The 23285-nt window shown below is 46.1% G+C and overlaps 1 protein-coding gene across 1 annotated transcript in view; it reads right to left on the bottom strand.

Annotated features, from left to right (window-relative positions):
- The window catches only part of kiaa1549l (KIAA1549 like), a 113900-nt gene that overhangs the window by 31408 nt on the left and 59207 nt on the right, over positions 1-23285 (bottom strand). The window contains exon 12 of the mRNA XM_033038547.1: positions 12876-13105. Coding sequence (XP_032894438.1) covers positions 12876-13105 — 230 coding nt within the window. The remainder of the gene's footprint in view (positions 1-12875; positions 13106-23285) is intronic.

The raw sequence follows: 23285 nt of genomic DNA, 5'->3' as shown, positions 1-23285 counted from the left end.
AAATGCTGCCATAACTCAGCGAGTCAGGCTGCATCTCCGGAGAGAAAGAACAGTGTCGACCCGGAATGTCATATATTCCATACCCGCTGAGTTAAGGGCCTGTCCCACTTGCGCGTCATTTGCGCGTCATTTACGTGACGTCATTTACGCATCGTGATGCGCGCATGGCGCATGGTGACGTAGGCAGTGACGCGTGATTTTGGGATGTACAAAATCTCAGCAGTTTGTAGTCCATCGAAGGCCAATATCTGTCTGGACCTTTCTACGAACAATAATTAGCGGAGTGTCGGTGAATGAATACAGATGAAAAGTACGTTTTGCATGTCCAGGATCTGACGAATGCAGAGAGATTCACTGATAGCTGTGTTGAGCATGAAACTGACATCATGAATTGCCATTTGATGTAAGCAGCTCCCACTCCTACCCATCTACTTGTCTCATCAATGACACTCCAATCCAAAAGGTGATCAATAATTCCACATCTATATTGACTGCCTGACGTGCTCACATTCAATGCCTTTTCATCAAACTCCTTAACTACAAAATATCCCTTTTACTTCAAAACCAAACAAAAAGGCTTGCTGTTCAAATTGAAACAAGAATCGAATAAATATTTCAGTGTGTGCTTTTTAAAATATCGTATCATTGATCATTGTGACACAGAGAAGAGGCAGGCAGCAGAGAAAAACAGGTGACTTGATTAGAACGGGTGTCATGGTTTATGGGGAGAAGGTAGGATAATGGGATTAGGAGGCAGAGATCAGCCACGATTGAATGGCGGAGTGGACTCGATGGACTGAATGACAAATCCTCCATAGATCTGTGGAGGCACAGTATCGCTGTGGTAGAGTTGCTGCCTTACAGCGCCAGAGGCCCGGGTTCGATCATGACTACGGGGGCTGCCTGTACAGAGTTTTATGTTCTCGCTGTGACTGCGTGGGTTTTCTCCGGGTGCTCCGGTTTCCTCCCACACGTACAGGTTTGTAAGTTAATTGGCTTCTGTAAATTGTAAATTGTTCCTAGTGTGTAGGGTCGTTCAAGTGTACGGGGTGAGCGCTGGTCGGCGCGGACTCGTTGGGCCGAAGGGCCTGTTTCCACGCAGTATCTCTAAAGTCTAAAGTAAAGCTGCTCTTTCATTCAGCCTCTGTGTTGGAGCCTTGATTTATTTGAGGTGTATAAGCTGCTGAGAAAAATGGACAGATTGATTTTTTAAAATACAGAGTTGTAGGGCTGTATGGAAACAGGCCCTTCAGCCCATCTTGTCCATGCCGACTATAGGGTGACTGCAACTGACCTTAATCTTCCTTCTAAAACCTGGCAGTCAGTACTTCAATTATAACATTCTGCACTGTCTCCACTGTCTGAATGATATTAACAGCAAATGCAAGCTGTAAGAATCAATTTCATAGATTTTCATGAGGTAGTGATTTTACAAACGTGCGCTTGGGAGTTCTATTTCGGTCTCTGGATCAGCTCCATCTAGGTCGGGCAATGCAAGGAACTCTTCCTCACAAGTACATTTGGGAAATGGTGAGGGGGCATTTTGGAGAAAGACACAGTGGCACGGTGGAGCAGCAGTGGAACAGCACCAGAGGGGTGGGAGATTGCAACCATCACGTGGTCCGCCCTGTTTCAACAAATGCAATCGACCTGCCGTGCACAATCAAATAAGATCAAATAGAACAAGTTGTCCTGCAACTTTAGGCTGTGCACGCCATACGCAAGAAGCAGAAGACAGCACCAGAGGCCCAGGTTCGATCCTGACTGCTGGTCATGTCTGTGTGGAGCTTGTACATTGTACGGAGCTTGATCTGCGTGGGCTTTCTCCGAGATCTTCGGTTTCCTCCCACACTCCAAAGAATTACAGGTTTGTAGGATAATTCGCCTGGTATAAATGTAAATTGTCTCTAGTGTGTGTAGGATAGTGTTAATGTGCGGGGATCGCTGGTCGGCACTGACTCGGTAGGCCGAAGTGTCTGTTTCCACGCTGTATCTCTAAACTAAACTAAACATACAGCGTGGAATCAGGTCCTTCAGCCCAACTTGTCCACACCGACCAACATGTCCCATCTACACTAGTCCCACACGCCTGCGTTTGGCGCATATCCCTCCAAATCTGTCCAATCCATGAACCTGTCCAATTGCTTTGTGAACATTGCGATAGACCCTGCTTCAACTACCTCCGCCGGCAGCTCGTTCCATACACCCACCACCCATTGTGTGAAAATGTTACCCCTCAGGTTCCAATAAAATCGTTCCCCCTTCACCTTAAACCTATGGCCTCTGATTCTCAATACCCCTACTCTGGGCAAGAGACTGTGTGTCTACCCAATCTATTCATAAGATCATAAGTGATAAAAGCAGAATTAAGCCATTCGGCCCATCAAGTCTACTCCACAATTCAATCATGGCTGATCTATCTTTCCCTCTCAGCCCCATTCTCCTGCCTTCTCCCCATAACCCCCGACACCTGTACTTATCAAGAATCCTTCGATCTCTGCCTTAAAAATATCCATCGACTTGCCCTCCACATCTTTCTGTGGCAATGAATTCCACGGATTCACCACCCGCTGACTAAGAAATTCCTCTTCATCTCCTTCATCTCCTGATTTTATATGACATCTTTCCAACTTGAGAATATCGTGTAGATTGGAGAGAAAGAGAGGGGCAATTTGAAATGCAAGAGTTTTCACACCAAGGTGTGGCTTAACTAAGACTCTACCCTACGACCCTATCGTGGTGAAGATAAAATATCCCTCAGCACTAGGTGGACTTCTCCTCAATGCCTTGGCTGTTATTCATCACTGAAGAAGACCTCGCCACTGTTTGTGGAAGCTTGCGGTCTAGAAATTATCGAACACATAAAATTAACTGCCCTGCTTCTCAGAGAGCAGCAAAAAGCAAACTTCATTGATGTGAAGTACTTTGGGATATCTTGTGCTGTGATTGAACAGTTTAATTAGGCAAAGTAATCAATGTAAATGCATCTGCAGGTTGAGAGTGATGCCTTGTTACTAACAAACATATTCAGCCTCGGCCTTAATCTAATTTTGACATTAATTTTCTAGGTCAATGTGCCATTGCTGTATTAGGTTCCAGCTCATCTTCTGCAAAATCTCATAGAACGCAGAGCAGTCCAGCAAAGGAACAGGCCCTTCGGCCCACAATGCTCGTGCCGAACATGATGCCAAGTTAAAAAAACTCCTTTGCTTGCACAAGATCCATATCCTTCTGTTTCCTACATATAACGGCGGCACGGTGGCGCAGCGGTGGAGTTGCTGCCTCACAGCGTAAAAGACCCGGGTTCGATCCCGACTACAGGTGGCTTGTCAGTACAGAGTTTGTACGTTCTCCCCGTGACCTGCGTGGGTTTTCTCCGAGATCTTTTGTTTCCTCCCACACTCCAAAGATGTGCAGGTTTGTAGGTTAAGTGGCTTGGTATAAATGTGAATTGTCCCGAGCCTGTGTAGGATAGTGTTAGAGTGCGGTGGTCGCTGGTTGGCGCGGACTTGGTGGGTCGAAGGGCCTATTTCTGCACTGTATCTCTAAACTAAACTAAACTAAATCTATGTACTTCCCTAAAAGCCTCATAAATGCCCCTAACTCATCTGCCTCCACCACCACACCTGGCAAAACCTGCCCCGCACATTTTGTTTAAACTTTGCCACACTCACCTTAATGCCATGCTCGCTAGTTTTTGATATTTCCACTCTGGGATAAAAAGGTTCCGACTGTCTACCCTATCTATACCTCTCATAATTTGTATAAAACATCTACCAGTTCTCCTCTACGCCTCTGATGCTCCAGAAAAAACAATCCAAGTTTGTCCAACCTGTCCTTCTAGTTAATACCTTCTAATCCAGGCAGCATTCTGGTAAACCTCCACTGGCAGAATTACATTGACAACAAATGCAGTCATCTCCGGGGGCATATTCCAGTCGATGCCTCTTCACTGCACTCCTGAAGCTGTTCTAAGGCTTCGAAACATTGATCTTGCTGTATCATTAACATCGAAGGACGAGTCGCACACTGGCCACTCCCTCTTCTCCACTCTCCCATCAGGCAAATTGTACAGAAGTGTGAAAACACACACCCTCAGATTCAGGAACAGTTTCTTCTCAGCTGTTGTCAGGCAACTGAATCATCCTACCACAACCAGAAAGCAGTGCGGAACTACGATCTACCTCATTGGTGACTTTGGGACTATCCTTGATTGGACTTGGCTGGCTTCACCTTGCACTAAACGTGACTCCCTTATCATGTATATTTGTGAATACTGTATATACTGTGAATGGCTCGACAGCAATCACGTATTGTCTTTCTGCTGACTGGATAGCAGGCAACAGATGGCACAATGGGCTAAGTGTTCGGCTGGCGACCGGAAGGTAGCTGGTTCGAATCCCACTTGGAGTGCATACTGTCGTTGTGTCCTTGGGCAAGACACTTCACCCACCTTTGCCTGTGTGTGAATGTGTGTGAGTGATTGGTGGTGGTCAGAGGGGCCGTAGGCGCAGATTGGCAGCCACGCTTCCGTCAGTCTGCCCCAGGGCAGCTGTGGCTACAGAACTGGCTTACCACCACCGAGTGTGACTGAGGAGTGAATGAATAATGCGATGTAAAGCGCCTTGAGTATTAGAAAGGCGCTATATAAATCCCATCCATTATTCATTATTATTATATCTCGGTACATGTGACAATAAACTACACTAAACTAGAAATGTGCAGAAAAATTTGACGCAATGGGAAAATGTGCCCAGCAATTATCTAAAGAAGTGGTCCTGTAACCCCAGGAGGTATGAGGTTCTAATTTAGGTTAGCAGAAACCCAGCGATGAAAGGAAAATTAGGTCAATGTTGGCACCAACTGAATTTCAATATAGTTTCTGTTAACCCTTTATTTACCTTGGTCAGCTTAATTTGGCATCTCAGGCACCTTATTTTTTAGGACACTAGAACTTGCAGATGCTGGATTCTTGAACAACAACAAAAAAAGTGCTGGAGGAACTCGGTGGGTCAGGCAGCATCTGGGGGGGAACATGGACAGACGGCGTTTCGGATCGGGACCCTTCTTCAGACTGATGGGGCAGAGGGGAGGAAGCTGGAAAACAGAGGTGGGTTTGGGGCAACCCCTGACAAGTGATAGGTGGGTACAGGTGAGGGGGTGGGAATGAGTGGCAGATGGGTGGAGTATGTGACCAAGGCTAAAGATGAAAAGGAGACAAAAGGGAGTCAGATAAGGAGAGAAGGGGAAGAGTGAAATGTAAAGTCGGAAGGAGGAGGAATGGTGGAAGGGAACGGGGGGGGGGGGGGGGGGGAAGATGGGGGATAAAAGGGAAATGTGGTTCTTGGGGATGGGAGATTTGCATATGGAGGAGGGGAAAGGATGAGAGTGGCTGCAGTGGTCCCAAAAACCCGATGGTAGGAGAGTGTGCGTACTGGGGTGGGGGAAGGGAAAATATTAGGGGTTAATACATGAAAAATGAAAATTTAATGTTCATACCATTGGGTATGAGCGAAGCGGTAGAGTTGCTGCCTTACAGCGCCAGAGACCCGTGTTTGATCCAGACTGTTGCTGCTGTCTGTACGGAGTTCGTACGTTCTCCCCATGACTGCATGGAGTTTCTTCCCACACTCCAAAGACGTGCAAGTTTGTAGGTTAATTGGCTTTGGTAAAAGTTGTAAAATTGTCCTTGGTGTGTGTACGTTACTGCACGGGGTGATCGCTGGTCAGCAGTGACTCCTTGGGCCAAAGGGCGTGCTTCCGCGCTGTATCTCTAAAGTAAAGTCTTATGTCTGAACATGTAGATGGGACATGTTGGTCGGTGTGGGCAAGTTGGCCTGAAGGGCCCGTTTCCACACTATATTTCTCTATGACTCATGTTTGAACCCTAACAATCAGGTGGCTCTCCTGCCTTGGTAGTAAATTGTCTCATAAATGGTGTTTTGCGTAACTGTAACAAACCATGTCTTAACAAAAGGAACAGGTGACATTCAGGGTCAGAACCCTTCTTCAGAGTGAAAGATAGAGAAGGCCACAACAGGACAAAACTGGCAACAGATGAGCTCAAGATCTGCGGGACATAGAACATAATGGCCTATTGTTGGCTGGGGAAGATGCGCTAACGACAGGTATACAAGGATGTGAACAGTGGAACTAATCGGACGACTAGGGTGGGGGAGGGGGGAGAGAGGGGACGCTCCAAAGAATAAGCCCTAACTTGTTCAACCTTTCTCTGTAACTTAGTTGCTGAAACCCAGGCAACATTCTAGTAAACCTCCTCTGTACTCTCTCTATTTTGTTGACATCCTTCCTATAATTAGGCGACCAAAATTGTACACCATACTCCAGAATAATAACCATATAACAATTACAGCACGGAAACAGGCCATCTCGACCCCTCTAGTCCGTGCCGAACACATAGTCTCCCCTAGTCCCATATACCTGCGCTCAGACCATAACCCTCCATTCCTTTCCCATCCATATAACTATCCAATTTATTTTTAAATGATAAAAACGAACCTGCCTCCACCACCTTCACTGGAAGCTCATTCCACACAGCTACCACTCTCTGAGTAAAGAAGTTCCCCCTCATGTTACCCCTAAACTTCAGTCCCTTAATTCTCAAGTCATGTCCCCTTGTTTGAATCTTCCCTACTCTCAGTGGGAAAAGCTTTTCCACGTCAACTCTGTCTATCCCTCTCATCATTTTAAAAACCTCTATCAAGTCCCCCCTTAACCTTCTGCGCTCCAAAGAATAAAGCCCTAACTTGTTCAACCTTTCTCTGTAACTTAGTTGCTGAAACCCAGGCAACATTCTAGTAAATCTCCTCTGTACTCTCTCTATTTTGTTGACATCCTTCCTATAATTAGGTGACCAAAATTGTACACCATACTCCAGAATTGGCCTCACCAATGCCTTGTACAATTTTAACATTACATCCCAACTTCTATACTCAATGCTCTGATTTATAAAGGCCAGCACACCAAAAGCTTTCTTTACCACCCTATCTACATGAGATTCCACTTTCATGGAACTGTGCACAGTTATTCCCAGATCCCTCTGTTCACCTACATTCTTCAATTCCCTACCATTTACCATGTACGTCCTATTTTGATTTGTCCTGCCAAGATGTAGCACCTCACACTTATCAGCATTAAACTCCATCTGCCATCTTTCAGCCCACTCTTCCAACTGGCATAAATCTCTCTGTAGACTTTGAAACTCTTCTTCATTACCCGCAACCCCACCTATCTTAGTATCATCTGCATACTTACTAATCCAATTTACCACACCATCGTCCAGATCATTGATGTACATGACAAACAACAGTGGACCCAACACAGATCCCTGTGGCACCCCACTCGTCACTGGCCTCCAACCTGACAAACAACCATCCACCATTACTCTCTGGCATCTCCCATTCAGCCACTGTTGAATCCATCTTGCTACTCCACCATTAATACCCAACCATTGAACCTTCTTAACCAACCTTCCATGAGGAACCTTGTCAAAGGCCTTACTGAAGTCTCACTTGGCCTCACCAATGCCTTGTACAATTTTAACATTACATCCCAACTTCTATACTCAATGCTCTGATTTATAAAGGCCAGCACACCAAATGGGGACAGGGGAAGAAATGCTGAAGTTACTTGAAATTAACAAAATCAACGTTCATGCCGCTGGGCTGTCAGCTGCCCAAGCGAAATATGAGGAGCTGTTCCTCCAATTTGTGTGTGGCCTCATTCTGACAATGGAGGAGGCCCTGGACAGAAAGGTCAGTGTGGGCATGGGAAGGGGAGTTAAAATGTTCGGCAACCGAGAGATCGCAAAGGCCAAAATACTCCCAACATTTTGTGTCTATCTTCGGTATCAACCAGCATCTGCAGTTCCATCCTACTCAAACCATCTCGTAATCCTTCCCAATCTGGCTGAACCTCTATCTACACATTTCTCGTGTCATGGATCTCACTGTAAATGGATCGGTTGTAATTATGTGTTGTCTTTCTGCTGACTGGTTAGCACGCAGCAAAAGCTTTTCACTGTACCTCGGTACACGTGACAATAAACTAAACTAACTCAAATAAACAAGTGTGTGTAGGATCGTGTTGGTGTGTGGGGATTGCTGGTCAGAGCGGGGACTCGGTGGGCCGAAGGGCCTGTTTCCGTGCTGTATCTCTAAACTAAACCGACTTTGGGTGGACAAGAGGATGGGGACTGGACTTTGTGCCTTCCCCCACAGTGGGAATCACTGTGGGGGGATGTTTTTGTGTTGAACTTCTTTTTGAATGCTATGTTGTATTTTTATTAGTGTGCTGCAAGGACATCAGAATTTCCCCTGAATAAGGGGATTAATAAAGTTTAATCTAAACTAAACTAAAAAGTCTAAATAAACTCTGGCGGCTCGTTCCATATACCCACCATCATTTGTGTGACAAAGGTGTCCCTCAGGTTCACATTAAATCATTCCCCCTTCACCTTAAACCTAGGTCCTCTGGTTTTTGACTCCCCTACCCTGGGTGAAAGAACTGAAGAACAATGGGAAGGCAGTTGTGTTTTTGCAACAACATGGAGGTGTCATGGTAAGCAGGACTGCTGCTTGCTTGATTTCGAGATTTTTATTGATACTTAAATCTCTCCTATTTCCTACAGCAAATGCCTTCAGATGAGTGGTTGTTCTCCTCCGGGACCCTAACCCATGTTGTGTCACCCATCTGATCATCAGCGGAGCGGGGTAAACGTATTAGAAGAACGCTTGTGACTGTGCGGTAAGATTTAATTACAGGAGGCCTGTGAGTTTCTCTTGAAACAGGCTGCGATAAAATGCTCCAATACACTAAATCATTCAGTACAGCAACAGCATCTGCAGAACTGAATCGTCTAAAGCAAACATTCGGCAGCTCCAGAATAACACGTATACCAATCCAGTAGAGAGATAGTGTAGATCGCAGAATTTTTTTTGGTAAATGAGTTGCTGTTGTTTTTCCTTATTGAACGAATGTTTCATTATGTGGCTGCACCTTTTGTGGGGAAGTGTCACAAAATGGCCACATGCAGTACCATCCGAAGAGAAGCAGCACGTATTTACAACATATCTCCGAATATTTGTGTGGGAGAGAATGTGCTTCAAGGGCATAGAGACCTTGGGAGTGAGGTGACAGTAATGAAGCACTCGACTCTCGACATTTATATCCACAAGAAGCTGGAGTAACTCAGAGGGTCAGACAGCATCCCTGGAGAAAAGGAATAGGTGACGTTTCGGGTCCTCAGGATGAGAGTCAGGGGCAGGGGAAACGAGAGATATAGACGGTGATGTGGAGAGATATTGAACAAATGAATGAAAGATATGCAAAAAAGTAATGATGATAAAGGAACCAGGCTGTGGGCTGGGTGAAAATGAGTTACAGGCAATGAAACTCAACAAGGCAACGTTGAAGCCAGTATAACGACTTGGGTGGGGGAGGGACGAAGTGAGAGAGAGGAGCTGCAAGGGTTACTTGAAGTTAGAGAAGTCAATATTCATACCGCTGGGCTGTAAGCTGCTACATTTGTATTTGCCTTAACCTTTAGGATGTGTTGCTTCCTTAAAGCACCTCGCAGCCACAGAGGCTGCATCCCACTAATCAGTGTTACCGTACAACGGTGAGTAATCTGTGCCCAGCAAGCTTCTACGCACAGTCATTTGATAACAAGACGGTAACCCGTTTAATTTAGTGACGATGGGTGAAAAATGTAAACTGGAAACGCAAGAGACTGCAGATGCTGGAATGTTGATCAAAACACACAGCGCTGGAGGAACTCAGCGAGTCAGGCAGCATCTGTGGAGGGAAATGAACAGCCAACACTTGCAATACAAAAGATAAAGTACTGGAAGTACTCAATGGTGCTTTATTGTCAAGTGTACCTAAGTACACTGAAATTCACTGAGCTACCACATTTTAGGCGTCATCTTACATTTGCCTCCACAAAGGCAGCATTTGTGGAGGCAAATGAAAAGAGTCTGAACCCTTCTTCCAGACTCTTCATCTCAACTCAAAATGTCACTTGTCCATTTCCCTCCACAGATGCTGCCTGACCAGCTGAGTTCTTCCAGCACTTTGTGTTTTGCATTAGAAGCATCGTCTATCCATTTCCTTCCGCAGATGCTGCCTGACCCGCCGAGTTCTTCCAGCACCTTGTGTTTTGCTCAGTGTAAAATGGAAGATGAGGTTCGCTGGGTTTAAGGGAGGCGCGGTGGTGCAGCAGTTGATGGTTCCTGCGACAAGGGTTCGATCCTGACCTGGGGCGCTGTCTGAGATGGAGTTTGTACCTTCTCCCTGTGGCTGCGCGGGTTACCCTTGCTGCTGTGATTCCCTCCCACTACCCAAAGGCGTTGTGGGTCAGCAGGTATATCAGCTGCAGTCAATTGCCTGTGGCGAGCAGGTTAATGGTGGAGCCAGGCGGGAATGGATGGGAATGTTAGAGGGAACAGGTTACGGAAGGACAAAATGGTGGAATGGGACTGAAGGGAGAGCTGGCATAGACTCGATGGGCTGAATGGTGCATCTCCACCTTGTGAGAGCAACATGTGAAACTGGATCAGGACCCTCTTTAGTTTCAGTTTTTTAGATTTTGAGAGACAGAACGGAAACAGACCATTCAGCCCACTGAGTCCGCGCAGAGCAAGCAGCGACCCCCGCACGCTAACACTATCCTACACCCACCAGGGTCAATTTACAATTTTACTGTAGCTAATTAACCGACAAACCGGTTCGTCTTTGGAGTGTGTGAGATAACTGAATCTCCCTGGGAAAACCCACGCAGGTCACAGAGAGAACGTACAAACTCCATACAGACAGCATCTGTAGTCAGGGTCGAACCCAGGTCCCCGGTGCTGTAAGGCAGCAACTCTACCGCTGCGCCACTGTGCCACCATGCCTGCTTCAGACTCATGATCGACTTCAGGGGCCACTGTTTAAGAATAAGGGGTAAGCCATTTAGATCGGAGATGAGAAAACACTTTTTCACACACAGAGGAATTCTCTGCCTCAGAGGGCGGTGGAGGCCGGTTCTCTGGATACTTTCAAGGGAGAGCTGGATAGGGCCCTTAAAGATAGCGGAGTCAGGGGATATGGGCAGAAGGCAGGAACGGGGTACTGATTGGGGATGATCAGACATTATCACATTGAATGGTGGTGCTGGCTTGAAAGGCTGAATGGCCTACTGCTGCACCTATTGTCTATTGTCTAAGTCTTCTTAGAAATAACGTGCTTCTTAGAAAGGACGGCTGTGGTATGGTTTACACTTGCGGAGAGAGCAGATTGAGCCTCCTATCTGCACAGAGGATTAGTCCCCGGCAATGCGTCATAGACATGTGCACAGCCTAGGAGGTCAAGGGGAGATGTGTCTTAGGAATGACATGAGACTGCAGGAAGATCCCAGCAGGCCAGGCAGCATCTGTGGAGGGAAATGGACAGACAACGTTTTGAGTCGGGGCCATTCTCAGGCTGTCAGTCTGAATAATGACAGCAGTCAGAGGGCGGATCTTGACCCAAAACGTCATCGGTCCATATCCTTCCACAGATTCTTTCTAACCCACTGAGTTCCTTCAGCAGTTCGTGTTTTACTCAAGATTTCAACACCTGGGGTGTCTCGTGTCTATAATCATCGGCATTGGTTCATGGTTGTCACATGTACCAACCTATAGTGAGAAGCTTTATTTGCCTGCTATGCACTCAAACCCTATTACACACGAGTACAATTAGGCCATGGAAACGTACAACAGGTAAAGCAAAGTGAATAACATACCAGAGTGCAGAAGATAGTGTCACGGCTACGGAGAAAGTGCAAATAAAAGAAAGCGCAAAGTCTGCAATGAGGTAGGTTGGAAGATCAGGGGCACACCCCCGTTTATGGGAGGACCATTCAGTAGTCTGATGATATTGGGGAAGTAGCTGTTTCTGAACCTGGTTCTACGTGCTTTCAAGCTTTTGTATTTTAGGCCCGACAGGGTAGACAAGAAGGAATGACCAGGGTGTAAGTGGTCTTTGATCATGTCGGCTGCTTTCCCGAGAGCAACATGAAGTATAGGATGGAGTCCATGGGGAAGAGGCTGGTTTCTATGATGAACTGATGTACATCCACACCTCTCTGTGTCTTGAGCAGAGCCATCACCAAACCAAAGATAGACGCAAAACGCTGGAGTAACTCAGCGGGACAGGCAGCATCTCTGGAGAGAAGCCCCGAAATGTCACCCATTCCTTCTCTCCAGAGATGCTGCCCGTCCCGCTGAGTTGCTCCAGCAGTTCCTCCTTACACTTAACCAAACCAAGCTGTGGTACATTGCAATGTGATGCATTCTACAATGTATTTGTAGAAGTTGGTAAGAGTCCTTGGGGTCATGCCAAACGTGATTGGGCTTCTGAGGATGTAGAGATGCTCGTGCACTTTCTTGATTGTAACTTCAATGAGTTGGTCAAGGACAGATTGTTGGTAATATTTGTACCTGGAGACTTGGAGCTCACAACCATTTCCACTGAAGCATCATTTATGTTAAGTGGGTCACCTACTCCTCTTGAAAACAATATTTCTGTAAACATTTCAGAAACATATAGGCAGATACAAAAATGATAAAGATATAGTCCTACAGCTGGCAAATGGGATTCATGTAGCTGGGCAATAAGGTCTGAAGAAGGGTCTCGACCTGAAACGCCACCTATTCCTTTCCTCCAGATTTTTGTGTCTATCTAGGGCAATAAGGGCATGATGGGCCAAAGGGCCAGTTTTCTGCACTGTGTTACAGTGTTAAAACGTTATGTTTCAGTGGGGACTTTTCTGAACAGTGTATAGGACTCTGGCATGCTCAGTAAATGGAGGTTGGCAACGGGGCTTAAATCACTTCCCCATGGATTCCTGCGTGTTTGTGATTTTTGTTTGCAAATTTCCCGCCTCGGCGGTAGAGGAGAGAAAGGGAGGAAGTGCACGTCCAAACTCGACTCACCATTTTGCTTCTTCAACCCCTCCTGCGCAGTCCTCTGCTGCCCCGTGGCTCTCTCCGGAGAGTCGCTGGTCGAGTCGAGATTTGCTGACTGCTCGCTGAGGATGGAGTCCTGCTCGCTGTGCAACCTGCTGCGAATCACCACGGCAACAAGAGAGTGTCACAAATCCTCCTCTCCCCCCACACACACACACCAACACCTTCACTCCTTCCCCTCATGTTTTTTTTTAAAATTTCATCCCCGCGTCCTGAAGTCTAATGTAATTATTTTAATATAATCATTCCGGAGTGCGCAGAGTTTAATTTATTAATAGGATGATAATGGGAGAAGCATTCACTTCATGCACTTGTCTCTTCAGCTCTCTTCCTTTAAAATGAGTTCTTTCACTGATTTTACCCGCCCACACCAATACATCCTTGTGCAGTCTGTTATCGAGGTTTCTTTTGTGACACCTCTGTTAAACAAATTGCTCCATTTTCCCACCTCAAATGTGCGGCTGAAATAGAAATCGTTGTTGTTGTCAGATTATGAGATTTCCCCCCCCCCCCCCCCCCGCCAAATTACCAAGCATTTTTTTCTTTTCATTTCAAACGCAACTTCATCTTAATATTTTCACGTCAAGAGACCCGGATACGATCCGGACTGCGGGTGCTGTCTGTACGGAGTTTGTACGTTCTCCCCCGTGACCGCGTGGGTTTTCAGCGAGATCTTCGGTTTCCTCCCACACTCCAAAGACGTACAGGTTTTCAGGTTAACCGGCTTGGTACAAATGTAAAATTGTCCCTAGTGTGTATACGGTAGTGTTAATGTGCGGTGATCGCTGGTCGGTACGGGCTCAGTGGGCCGAAGGGCCTGTTTCTGCACTGTATCTCTAAACAAAACTAATCATCTTTTCTCTTCCACAGTGGTCCAAGTTATACCGTCAGCCTACTGTATTCACACTGCATTCACCTTTTTAATATTTCATGCTTAGTTCTATGTATTAACATTCAGTTCACCTAATGAACGTGCAATATCACTCTGGCTTGAGTTTCAAGGGAACCTTTCGAGTTTGAGTTTAGTTTATTGTCACGTGTACAGTGAAAAAGCTTTTGTTGCGGGCTAACCAGTCAACGGAAAGGCTGCACCTGATTACAATCGAGCCGTCCACTATGTACAGGTACATGATAAAGGGACTAACATTTAGTGCAAGGTAAAGCCGGTAAAGTCTGATCAAAGATAGTCCGAGGGTCTCCAATGAGGTCGATAGTGGTTCAAGACTGTTGCCTGATAGCAGCTGGGAAGAAACTGTCCCTGAATCTGGAGGTGTGCGTTTTCACACTTCTATACTTTTGGCCCGATGGGAAAGGGGAGAGGCCAGGGAGCGACTCATCCTTGATTATGTTGCTGGCCTTGCCGTGGCAGCGGGAAATGAAGATGGAGTCAATGTCCTCCAGTTCCGAATGCACCTCCAATTCTGGCCCCGGACACATTCACAGCATTCATCACTCCACTATCGGCACCTCTCCTGTACCCATCTGTCAGACTTTGCCCCACCCCTGTCTCTCTTCTCCAGCTTTCTCCTCCATCTGTCTCCGGTGTGCTTCCAGTTCCTCGTGCTGGCGAGAGCAGGAACAGGGAGATACGGGACCAGAACGTGTAGCTGAGGAACTGGTGCACGGGGCAGGGATTTAGATTCTTAGATCACTGGGATCTGTTTTGGGGTAAGGGGGAATTGTACAAAAGGGACGGATTGCATCTTAACAGGTGTGGGACCAGCATTCTGGCAGGCAGGTTTGCCACTGCTACACGGGTGGTTTTAAACTAAATAAGGGTGGTGGGGTGTCGAATGGGATAGTGGAGGATGGAGTTAAAGGGAAAGAGTTTCTTAAATGTTTGAGCGTAGAGACAGAGGGGTGTAAAATGAGGGTAGAAGCAATAAGTAGCAAGGTGAAAAGTAAAAGTGGCAGGTAGACAAAACCAGGGCAAAAATCAAAAAGGGCCACTTTTCAACATAATTGTATAAGGGGTAAGAGTGTTGTAAAAACAAGCCTGAAGGCTTTGTGTCTCAATGCAAGGAGCATTCGTAATAAGGTGGATGAGTTGAATGTGCAGATAGCTATTAATGACTATGATATAGTTGGGATCACGGAGACATGGCTCCAGGGTGACCAAGGCTGGGAGCTGAACATCCAGGGATATTCAATATTCAGGAGGGATAGAGAGAAATGAAAAGGAGGTGGGGTAGCGTTGCTGGTTAGAGAGGAAATTAACGCAATGGAAAGGAAGGACATTAGTTTGGAGGATGTGGAATCGGTATGGGTAGAGCTGCGAAACACTAAGGGGCAGAAAACGCTGGTAGGTGTTGTGTACAGGCCACCTAACAGTAGTAGTGAAGTTGGAGATGGTATCAAACAGGAAATTAGAAATGCGTGCGACAAAGGCAAAACCGTTATAATGGGTGACTTCAATCTACATATAGATTGGGTGAATCAAATTGGCAGGGGTGCTGAGGAAGAGGATTTCTTGGAATGTATGCGGGATAGTTATCTAAATCAACATGTAGAGGAACCAACGAGAGAGCAGGCTATTTTAGACTGGGTATTGAGTAATGAGGAAGGGTTAGTTAGCAGTCTTGTTGTACGTGCCCCCTTGGGCAAGAGTGACCATAATATGGTTGAGTTCTTCATTAGGATGGAGAGTGACATTGTTAATTCAGAAACAATGGTTCTGAACTTAAAGAAAGGTAACTTTGAGGGTATGAGACGTGAATTGGCCAAGATTGACTGGCAATTAATTCTAAAAGGGTTGACGGTGGATATGCAATAGAAACATAGAAACATAGAAATTAGGTGCAGGAGTAGGCCATTCGGCCCTTCGAGCCTGCACCGCCATTCAATATGATCATGGCTGATCATCCAACTCAGTACCCCGTACCTGCCTTCTCTCCATACCCTCTGATCCCCTTAGCCACAAGGGCCACATCTAACTCCCTCTTAAATATAGCCAATGAACTGGCCTCGACTACCCTCTGTGGCAGGGAGTTCCAGAGATTCACCACTCTCTGTGTGAAAAAAGTTCTTCTCATCTCGGTTTTAAAGGATTCCCCCCTTATCCTTAAGCTGTGACCCCTTGTCCTGGACTTCCCCAACATCGGGAGCAATCTTCCTGCATCTAGCCTGTCCAACCCCTTAAGAATTTTGTAAGTTTCTATAAGATCCCCTCTCAATCTCCTAAATTCTAGAGAGTATAAACCAAGTCTATCCAGTCTTTCTTCATAAGACAGTCCTGACATCCCAGGAATCAGTCTGGTGAACCTTCTCTGCACTCCCTCTATGGCAATAATGTCCTTCCTCAGATTTGGAGACCAAAACTGTACGCAATACTCCAGGTGTGGTCTCAGCAAGATCCTTTACAACTGCAGTAGAACCTCCCTGCTCCTATACTCAAATCCTTTTGCTATGAAAGCTAACATACCATTCGCTTTCTTCACTGCCTGCTGCACCTGCATGCCCACTTTCAATGACTGGTGTACCATGACACCCAGGCCTCGCTGCATCTCCCCTTTTCCTAGTCGGCCACCATTTAGCAATGGAAGACATTTAAAGACTGCATGGATGAACTACAAAAATTGTTCATCCCAGTTTGGCAAAAGAATAAATCAGGGAAGGTAGTGCATCCGTGGATAACAAGGGAAATCAGGGATAGTATCAAAGCGAAGGATGATGCGTACAAATTAGCCAGAAAAAGCAGCATACTGGGAGAAATTCAGAGACCAGCAGAGGAGGACAAAGGGCTTAATTAGGAAAGGAAAAATAGATTATGAAAGAAAACTGGCAGGGAACATAAAAACTGACTGCAAAAGTTTTTATAGATATGTGAAAAGAAAGAGATTAGTTAAAACAAATGTAGGTCCCTTGCAGTCAGAAACGGGTGAGTTGATCATGGGGAACAAGGATATGGCGGACCAATTGAATAACTACTTTGGTTCCGTCTTCACTAAGGAAGACATAAATAATCTGCCGGAAATAGCAGGGGACCGCGGGTCAAAGGAGTTGGAGGAATTGAGTGAAATCCAGGTTAGCCGGGAAGTGGTGTTGGGTAAATTGAATGGATTAAAGGCCGATAAATCCCCAGGGCCAGATAGGCTGCATCCCAGAGTACTTAAGGAAGTAGCTCCAGAAATAGTGGATGCATTAGCAATAATCTTTCAAAACTCTTTAGATTCTGGAGTAGTTCCTGAGGATTGGCGGGTAGCAAACGTAACCCCACTTTTTAAGAAGGGAGGGAGAGAGAAAACGGGGAATTACAGACCAGTTAGTCTAACATCGGTAGTGGGGAAACTGCTAGAGTCAGTTATTAAAGATGGGATAGCAGCACATTTGGAAAGTGGTGAAATCATTGGACAAAGTCAGCATGGATTTACAAAAGGTAAATCATGTCTGACGAATCTTATAGAATTTTTCGAGGATGTAACTAGTAGCGTGGATAGGGGAGAACCAGTGGATGTGGTGTATCTGGACTTCCAGAAGGCTTTCGACAAGGTCCCACATAAGAGATTAGTATACAAACTTAAAGCACACGGCATTGGGGGTTCAGTATTGATGTGGATAGAGAACTGGCTGGCAAACAGGAAGCAAAGAGTAGGAGTAAACGGGTCCTTTTCACAATGGCAGGCAGTGACTAGTGGGGTACCGCAAGGCTCAGTGCTGGGACCCCAGCTATTTACAATATATATTAATGATCTGGATGAGGGAATTGAAGGCAATATCTCCAAGTTTGCGGATGACACTAAGCTGGGGGGCAGTGTTAGCTGTGAGGAGGATGCTAGGAGACTGCAAGGTGACTTGGATAGGCTGGCTGAGTGGGCAAATGTTTGGCAGATGCAGTATAATGTGGATAAATGTGAGGTTATCCATTTTGGTATCAAAAACAGGAAAGCAGACTATTATCTAAATGGTGGCCGACTAGGAAACGGGGAGATGCAGCGAGACCTGGGTGTCATGGTACACCAGTCATTGAAAGTGGGCATGCAGGTGCAGCAGGCAGTGAAGAAAGCGAATGGTATGTTCGCTTTCATAGCAAAAGGATTTGAATATAGGAGCAGGGAGGTTCTACTGCAGTTGTACATGGTCTTGGTGAGACCACACCTGGAGTATTGTGTACAGTTTTGGTCTCCAAATCTGAGGAAGGACATTATTGCCATAGAGGAAGTGCAGAGAAGGTTCACCAGACTGATTCCTGGGATGTCAGGACTGTCTTATGAAGAAAGACTGGATAGACTTGGTTTATACTCTCTAGAATTTAGGAGAATGAGAGGGGATCTTATAGAAACTTACAAAATTCTTAAGGGGTTGGACAGGCTAGATGCAGGAAGATTGCTCCCGATGTTGGGGAAGTCCAGGACAAGGGGTCACAGCTTAAGGATAAGGGGGAAATCCTTTAAAACCAAGATGAGAAGAACTTTTTTCACACAGAGAGTGGTGAACCTCTGGAACTCTCTGCCACAGAGGGTAGTCGAGGCCAGTTCATTGGCTATATTTAAGAGGGAGTTAGATGTGGCCCTTGTGGCTAAGGGGATCAGAGGGTATGGAGAGAAGGCAGGTACGGGATACTGAGTTGGATGATCAGCCATGATCATATTGAATGGCGGTGCAGGCTCGAAGGGCCGAATGGCCTACTCCTGCACCTAATTTCTATGTTTCTATGTTTCTAAGAAGGGCCGTGATCCAAAATGTCACCTGCCATTTACCCACCTCTGATGCTGCATGGCCCGCTGAGTTCCTCCAGCACTTTGTGTTTTGCTCAATGTTCTCACCCCCATTTTTCTTCCTTCTTTACTTCCCCTCTGACCTTTCTGCAATCACCTTCTCGCAGACTATTCCCATGATCTCAGAGAGTGGATCTTGCAACCCTTATGATCTAGAGTGTATCTTGTTTGACTAAATAATTTAGTAGAGATACAGCGTGGAAACAGGCCCTTCGGCCCACTGACCCATACACCAGTGCTATCCTACACACTAGGGTCAATTTACAGAAGCCAATTAACAACCTGCACGTCTTCGGAATGTGCGAGGAACCGGAGAAAACCCACGTGGTCACAGGGGGAACGTACAAACTCCGTACAGACAGCACCCATAGTCAAGATCGAGCCCGGGTCTCTGGCGCTGTAATATGCCCCTGTCCCACTTAGGAAACCTGAAGACTGGAGACTTTGCGCCCCACCCAAGGTTTCCCAGCGGTTCCCGGAGGTTTTTGTCATTCTCCCTACCTGCTTCCACTACCTGCAACCTCTGGCAACCACCTGCAACCTCCGGGAACCACACGGAAACCTTGGGTGGGGCGCAAAGTCTCCAGGGGTTTCCGTTCAGGTTTCCTAAGTGGGACTGGGGCAAATTCTACCGCTGCGCCACGGTGCAGCTCTAGTTGAACAACCGCAGAAATCTGGTATCTTAACAGGGGTCCTTACTTTCTGCAGCTTCTGTTGAAACTTCTACCTGGGGAATGGGAACCAGAAAGTGTGCAAATGGTGTACATAAAAATCTGCAAAACTGCCACTGTTCCATGAACATGAAATATGGGGTAAGCGCAGGAGGCAGAGCTGTGCAATGATTCACTGCTATGAAAAACAACATAACAAAGAAAGATTCAGCTTACTTTTGACAAGAAAATTAAGGTTTAGTCTATCAAGCTGTCTATCACAAAATGCTGGAGACACAAGATGCTGGAATCTTGAGCAAAAAGAAAAAGTGCTGGAGGAACTCAGCAGGTCTCCTGTAATTAAATCTTGCTGCACTGTCACAAGCGTTCCTTTTCAGGGGTCTACAGAAGGGTCCCAACCCAAAATAACTCCAATCCATCCCCTCCACAGATGCTGAAGAAAGGTCTCGATCTGAAACGTCACGCATTCCTTCTCTCCAGAGATGCTGCCTGTCCCGCTGAGTTACTCCAGCTTTTTATGTCTATCGTCCCTCCACAGTTGCTGCCTGATTTTCTGTTATTTCAGCACTTTCTAACTAACTTCCCTTTTTCAGACTGATCAGATGTACTACCCTTTGATGTATGTGACCACAGAGGTCAAACAATTTGCCTGGGTTTTGCTAGCAGACGATATGCAAGAAATAGGTCGGAAAGGGGCTTCTAAATGTCTATTAAGAATAGCTCAAGATTTTCCCTTGCCCTTCCAGATATGGGATTAAAACTGCAAATCACCATGGTAACTAACCTTGTGTCAGTTCCATTTACCAAGCAACCTGTGCTGATGTCTCCATGACAGGAATACTAGTGTGGCAAGCAAAGTGATCGCATATTCCATTTATAAAAACCTTCTATCAAGTCTCACCCGCCCACATCAGCCATCAGCCTGGTGCTGACTTTGGAGAGGGTCCAGAGGAGGTTTACGGGAATCATCCCAGGAATGATCAGGTTAATATGTGATGAGCTTTTGAAGGCACTGGGCCTGCACTCTCTGGAGTTTAGAAAGACGGGGGGGGGGACCTAACCGAAACCTGCCGAATAGTGAAAGGCCTGCATAGAGAGGATGTGGAGAGGATGTTTCCACTAGTGGGAGAGTCTAGGACCAGAGGTCATAGCCTCAGAATAAAAGGACGTGCCTTCAGAAAGGAGATGAGTGGGAATTTCTTGAGTCAGAGGGCGATGAATCGGTGGAATTCATTGCCATGGAAGGCTGTGGAGGCCAAGTTAATGGATATTTTTAAAGACAGAGTTTGATAGATTTATGATTAGTACAGATGTCAGGGATTACGGGGAGAATGGGGTTGGGAGGGAAAGATAGATCAGCCAAGATTGAATGGTGCAGTAGACGCGATGGACCTCTCCAATTTCTCCAGAGATGCTGCTTGACCCATGTATTTGACTCCAGAGATGCTGCTTGACTCCAGCACATTATGTCTTTTATTCTCCAAATAGCTGAGATCCATCTTTGCAAATATTCCCTGCATTCTTTCCAGCATAATGGCATTTTAAATACAGCAGGATAACTAAAACGGAACACAATACAAGTGCTGCCTCACCAACGTCTTGTACAACTGCAAAATAACATACATCCCAATCTCCGTAGAGGCAATAGCGGAGGCCTCAATAGGCCTGACTTTGGGAGAACTGGGGATGGGGACTGGACATTGTGCCTTCCCCCACAGTGGTATCCATTGTGGGGGGATGATTTTTTGTGTGTAATGTGAATATGTTAGTTTGTGTCCAAGATGGCTGTCGGAAGGGAGAGTGGACGCCGGCGCGCTTTAGCTGCCGCTGCTCTCTCTTCACATTGTGGTTTTGATTTTTTTGTCTTTGGAGCGAATTCTGTCTTTAATTTGTGTATTGGTGATGTCCTTATTATTTATTTTACTCCGACTATATGTTTTTTCTCTCTTGTTAATTTTCTGTAAGGTGTCCTTGAGACTTTGAAAGGCGCCCGCAAATAAAATTTATTATTATTATTATTATTATGGAGCGGGAGAAACTGCAGAACTTGTATTCCATAAGGGACTGGGAACTGGCCACAGTCTCGGTCTCGTCCATCGACTCTATGGGGAGTCCAGTGTTGGGCTGCGGCCAGTGGCAGTCTGGCCACCACTCGTGGCTTCCAAGGTCATAAGCGCCAACAAAAAAATCATGGACGCTGTTCTAAGTCACGCCGACATTGTTGATAAAATTCCTTCACAAAACCCCCACAACTAGGCTTGTGGGACACTTGGGATGGGAAAACTGACACCCACAAAGGAAAGAAAATGGAAAACTATATCACCATTTTCCTCACCCCGGCCTCTCAGTCAGAAGAAGGGCCTCGACCCGAAACATCACCTATTCCTTTTCTCCAGAGATGCTGCCTGACCCGCTGAGTTACCACAGTTTTTTTCTGTCTATCTTCGCACCCCACTTAGATCTGGCCACACAATGTCCACTAATGCATTTTTAGATGGTGAGTGTAATCCCTGGTCATTTTGAAACGTTGTCTCCTTTCTCTGGATCTCCAAGTGCCCACGGTTTAGTGGAAAGTACTCAAGGAAAGTTTTTAACATCCATAGCTCTCTCATCTGCAGGCCAGAATCCTGCAGTCACCCTAACCAGATTAACCTTCAAGGTAGACACAAAATGCTGGAGTAACTCAGCGGGTGAGGCAGCATCTATGGAGAGAAGGAATTGGCGACGTTTCGGGTCGAGACCCTTCTTCAGACTTCATGGCCCTGGTGCTTCCCAGATCATTCCTACAAGGGCTACTTCAAGTTTTAGAGAAATCAATCTTCATACAGCTGGGTTGTAAGTTGCCCACGAATATTGAGACCTTTTACACAAAGGGCTGAGATCCACATCTCATCGGCACCTCTAATCGTGCAACACCCCCCTCAGCACTGTGCCGACTCACAGCCCAGAATGTTGTTGGATCATCCCTAACTGTGTCCAGAACACACCACCTACCAACACAGCAAGCACTGTACTATGCTTTAACCAACATTTTAATTTAGTTTAGTTTACTTTATTGCCATGTGTAGAGTGAAAATTTTGTTGCGTGCTATCCAGTTAGCGGAAAGGCAATACATGATTACAATCAAGCTGTCCGCCATGTGCAGATACAAGGGAATAAGTTTTAGTTCCAGTAAAGTCTGATTAAAGATAGTCCGAGGGCCTCCAGTGAGGTAAATGACAACTCAGGACCACTCTCCAGTTGTTGATAGGATGGTTCAGTTGCCTGATAACAGCTGGGAGGAAGCTGGCCCTGAATCTGGAGGTGTGCGTTTTCAAACTGCTGTACCTCTGCCCGAGGGGACTGGGGATAGAAGGAGTGGCCGGGACGAGACTCATCCTTGATTATGCTGCTGGCTTTGCCGCGGAAGTGTGAAGTGTAGATGGAGTCAATGCAAGGGAGGATGGTTTGTGTGATGGTCTGAGCTACTTCACTGTACACAATCGAATGCTGAAGTCCATCGTGAAGTCTGACTCCACAATGATTTATTGTGCGTGGGTTCCAAACAGATTGCAAAGTTCCTAACAAAGTAATTTCTTATCTGACCACAATCCTGACCTCTGGTGCCATCCACGTGGAGTTTGCACGTTCTCTCTGTGACGGCGTGGGTTTCCTCTAGGTGTTCTGGTTTCTTCCCTCATCCTAAAGACATGCAGGATGGTTTAGTTTAGTTTAGTTTAGTCTGGGTTAGTTTAGTTTGGGTTAGTTTAGGTTAGTTTAGTCTGGGTTAGTTTAGTCTGGGTTAGTTTAGTTTGGGTTAGTTTAGTCTGGGTTAGTTTAGTCTGGGTTAGTTTAGTCTGGGTTAGTTTAGTCTGGGTTAGTTTAGTCTGGGTTAGTTTAGTCTGGGTTA

The sequence above is a fragment of the Amblyraja radiata genome, chromosome 20, assembly GCF_010909765.2.
Source record: "Amblyraja radiata isolate CabotCenter1 chromosome 20, sAmbRad1.1.pri, whole genome shotgun sequence".
Classification (NCBI taxonomy): Eukaryota; Metazoa; Chordata; class Chondrichthyes; order Rajiformes; family Rajidae; genus Amblyraja; species Amblyraja radiata.
The sequence above is the reverse complement of the archived record's forward strand: the minus strand, read 5'-3'. Positions and strand labels throughout refer to the sequence as shown.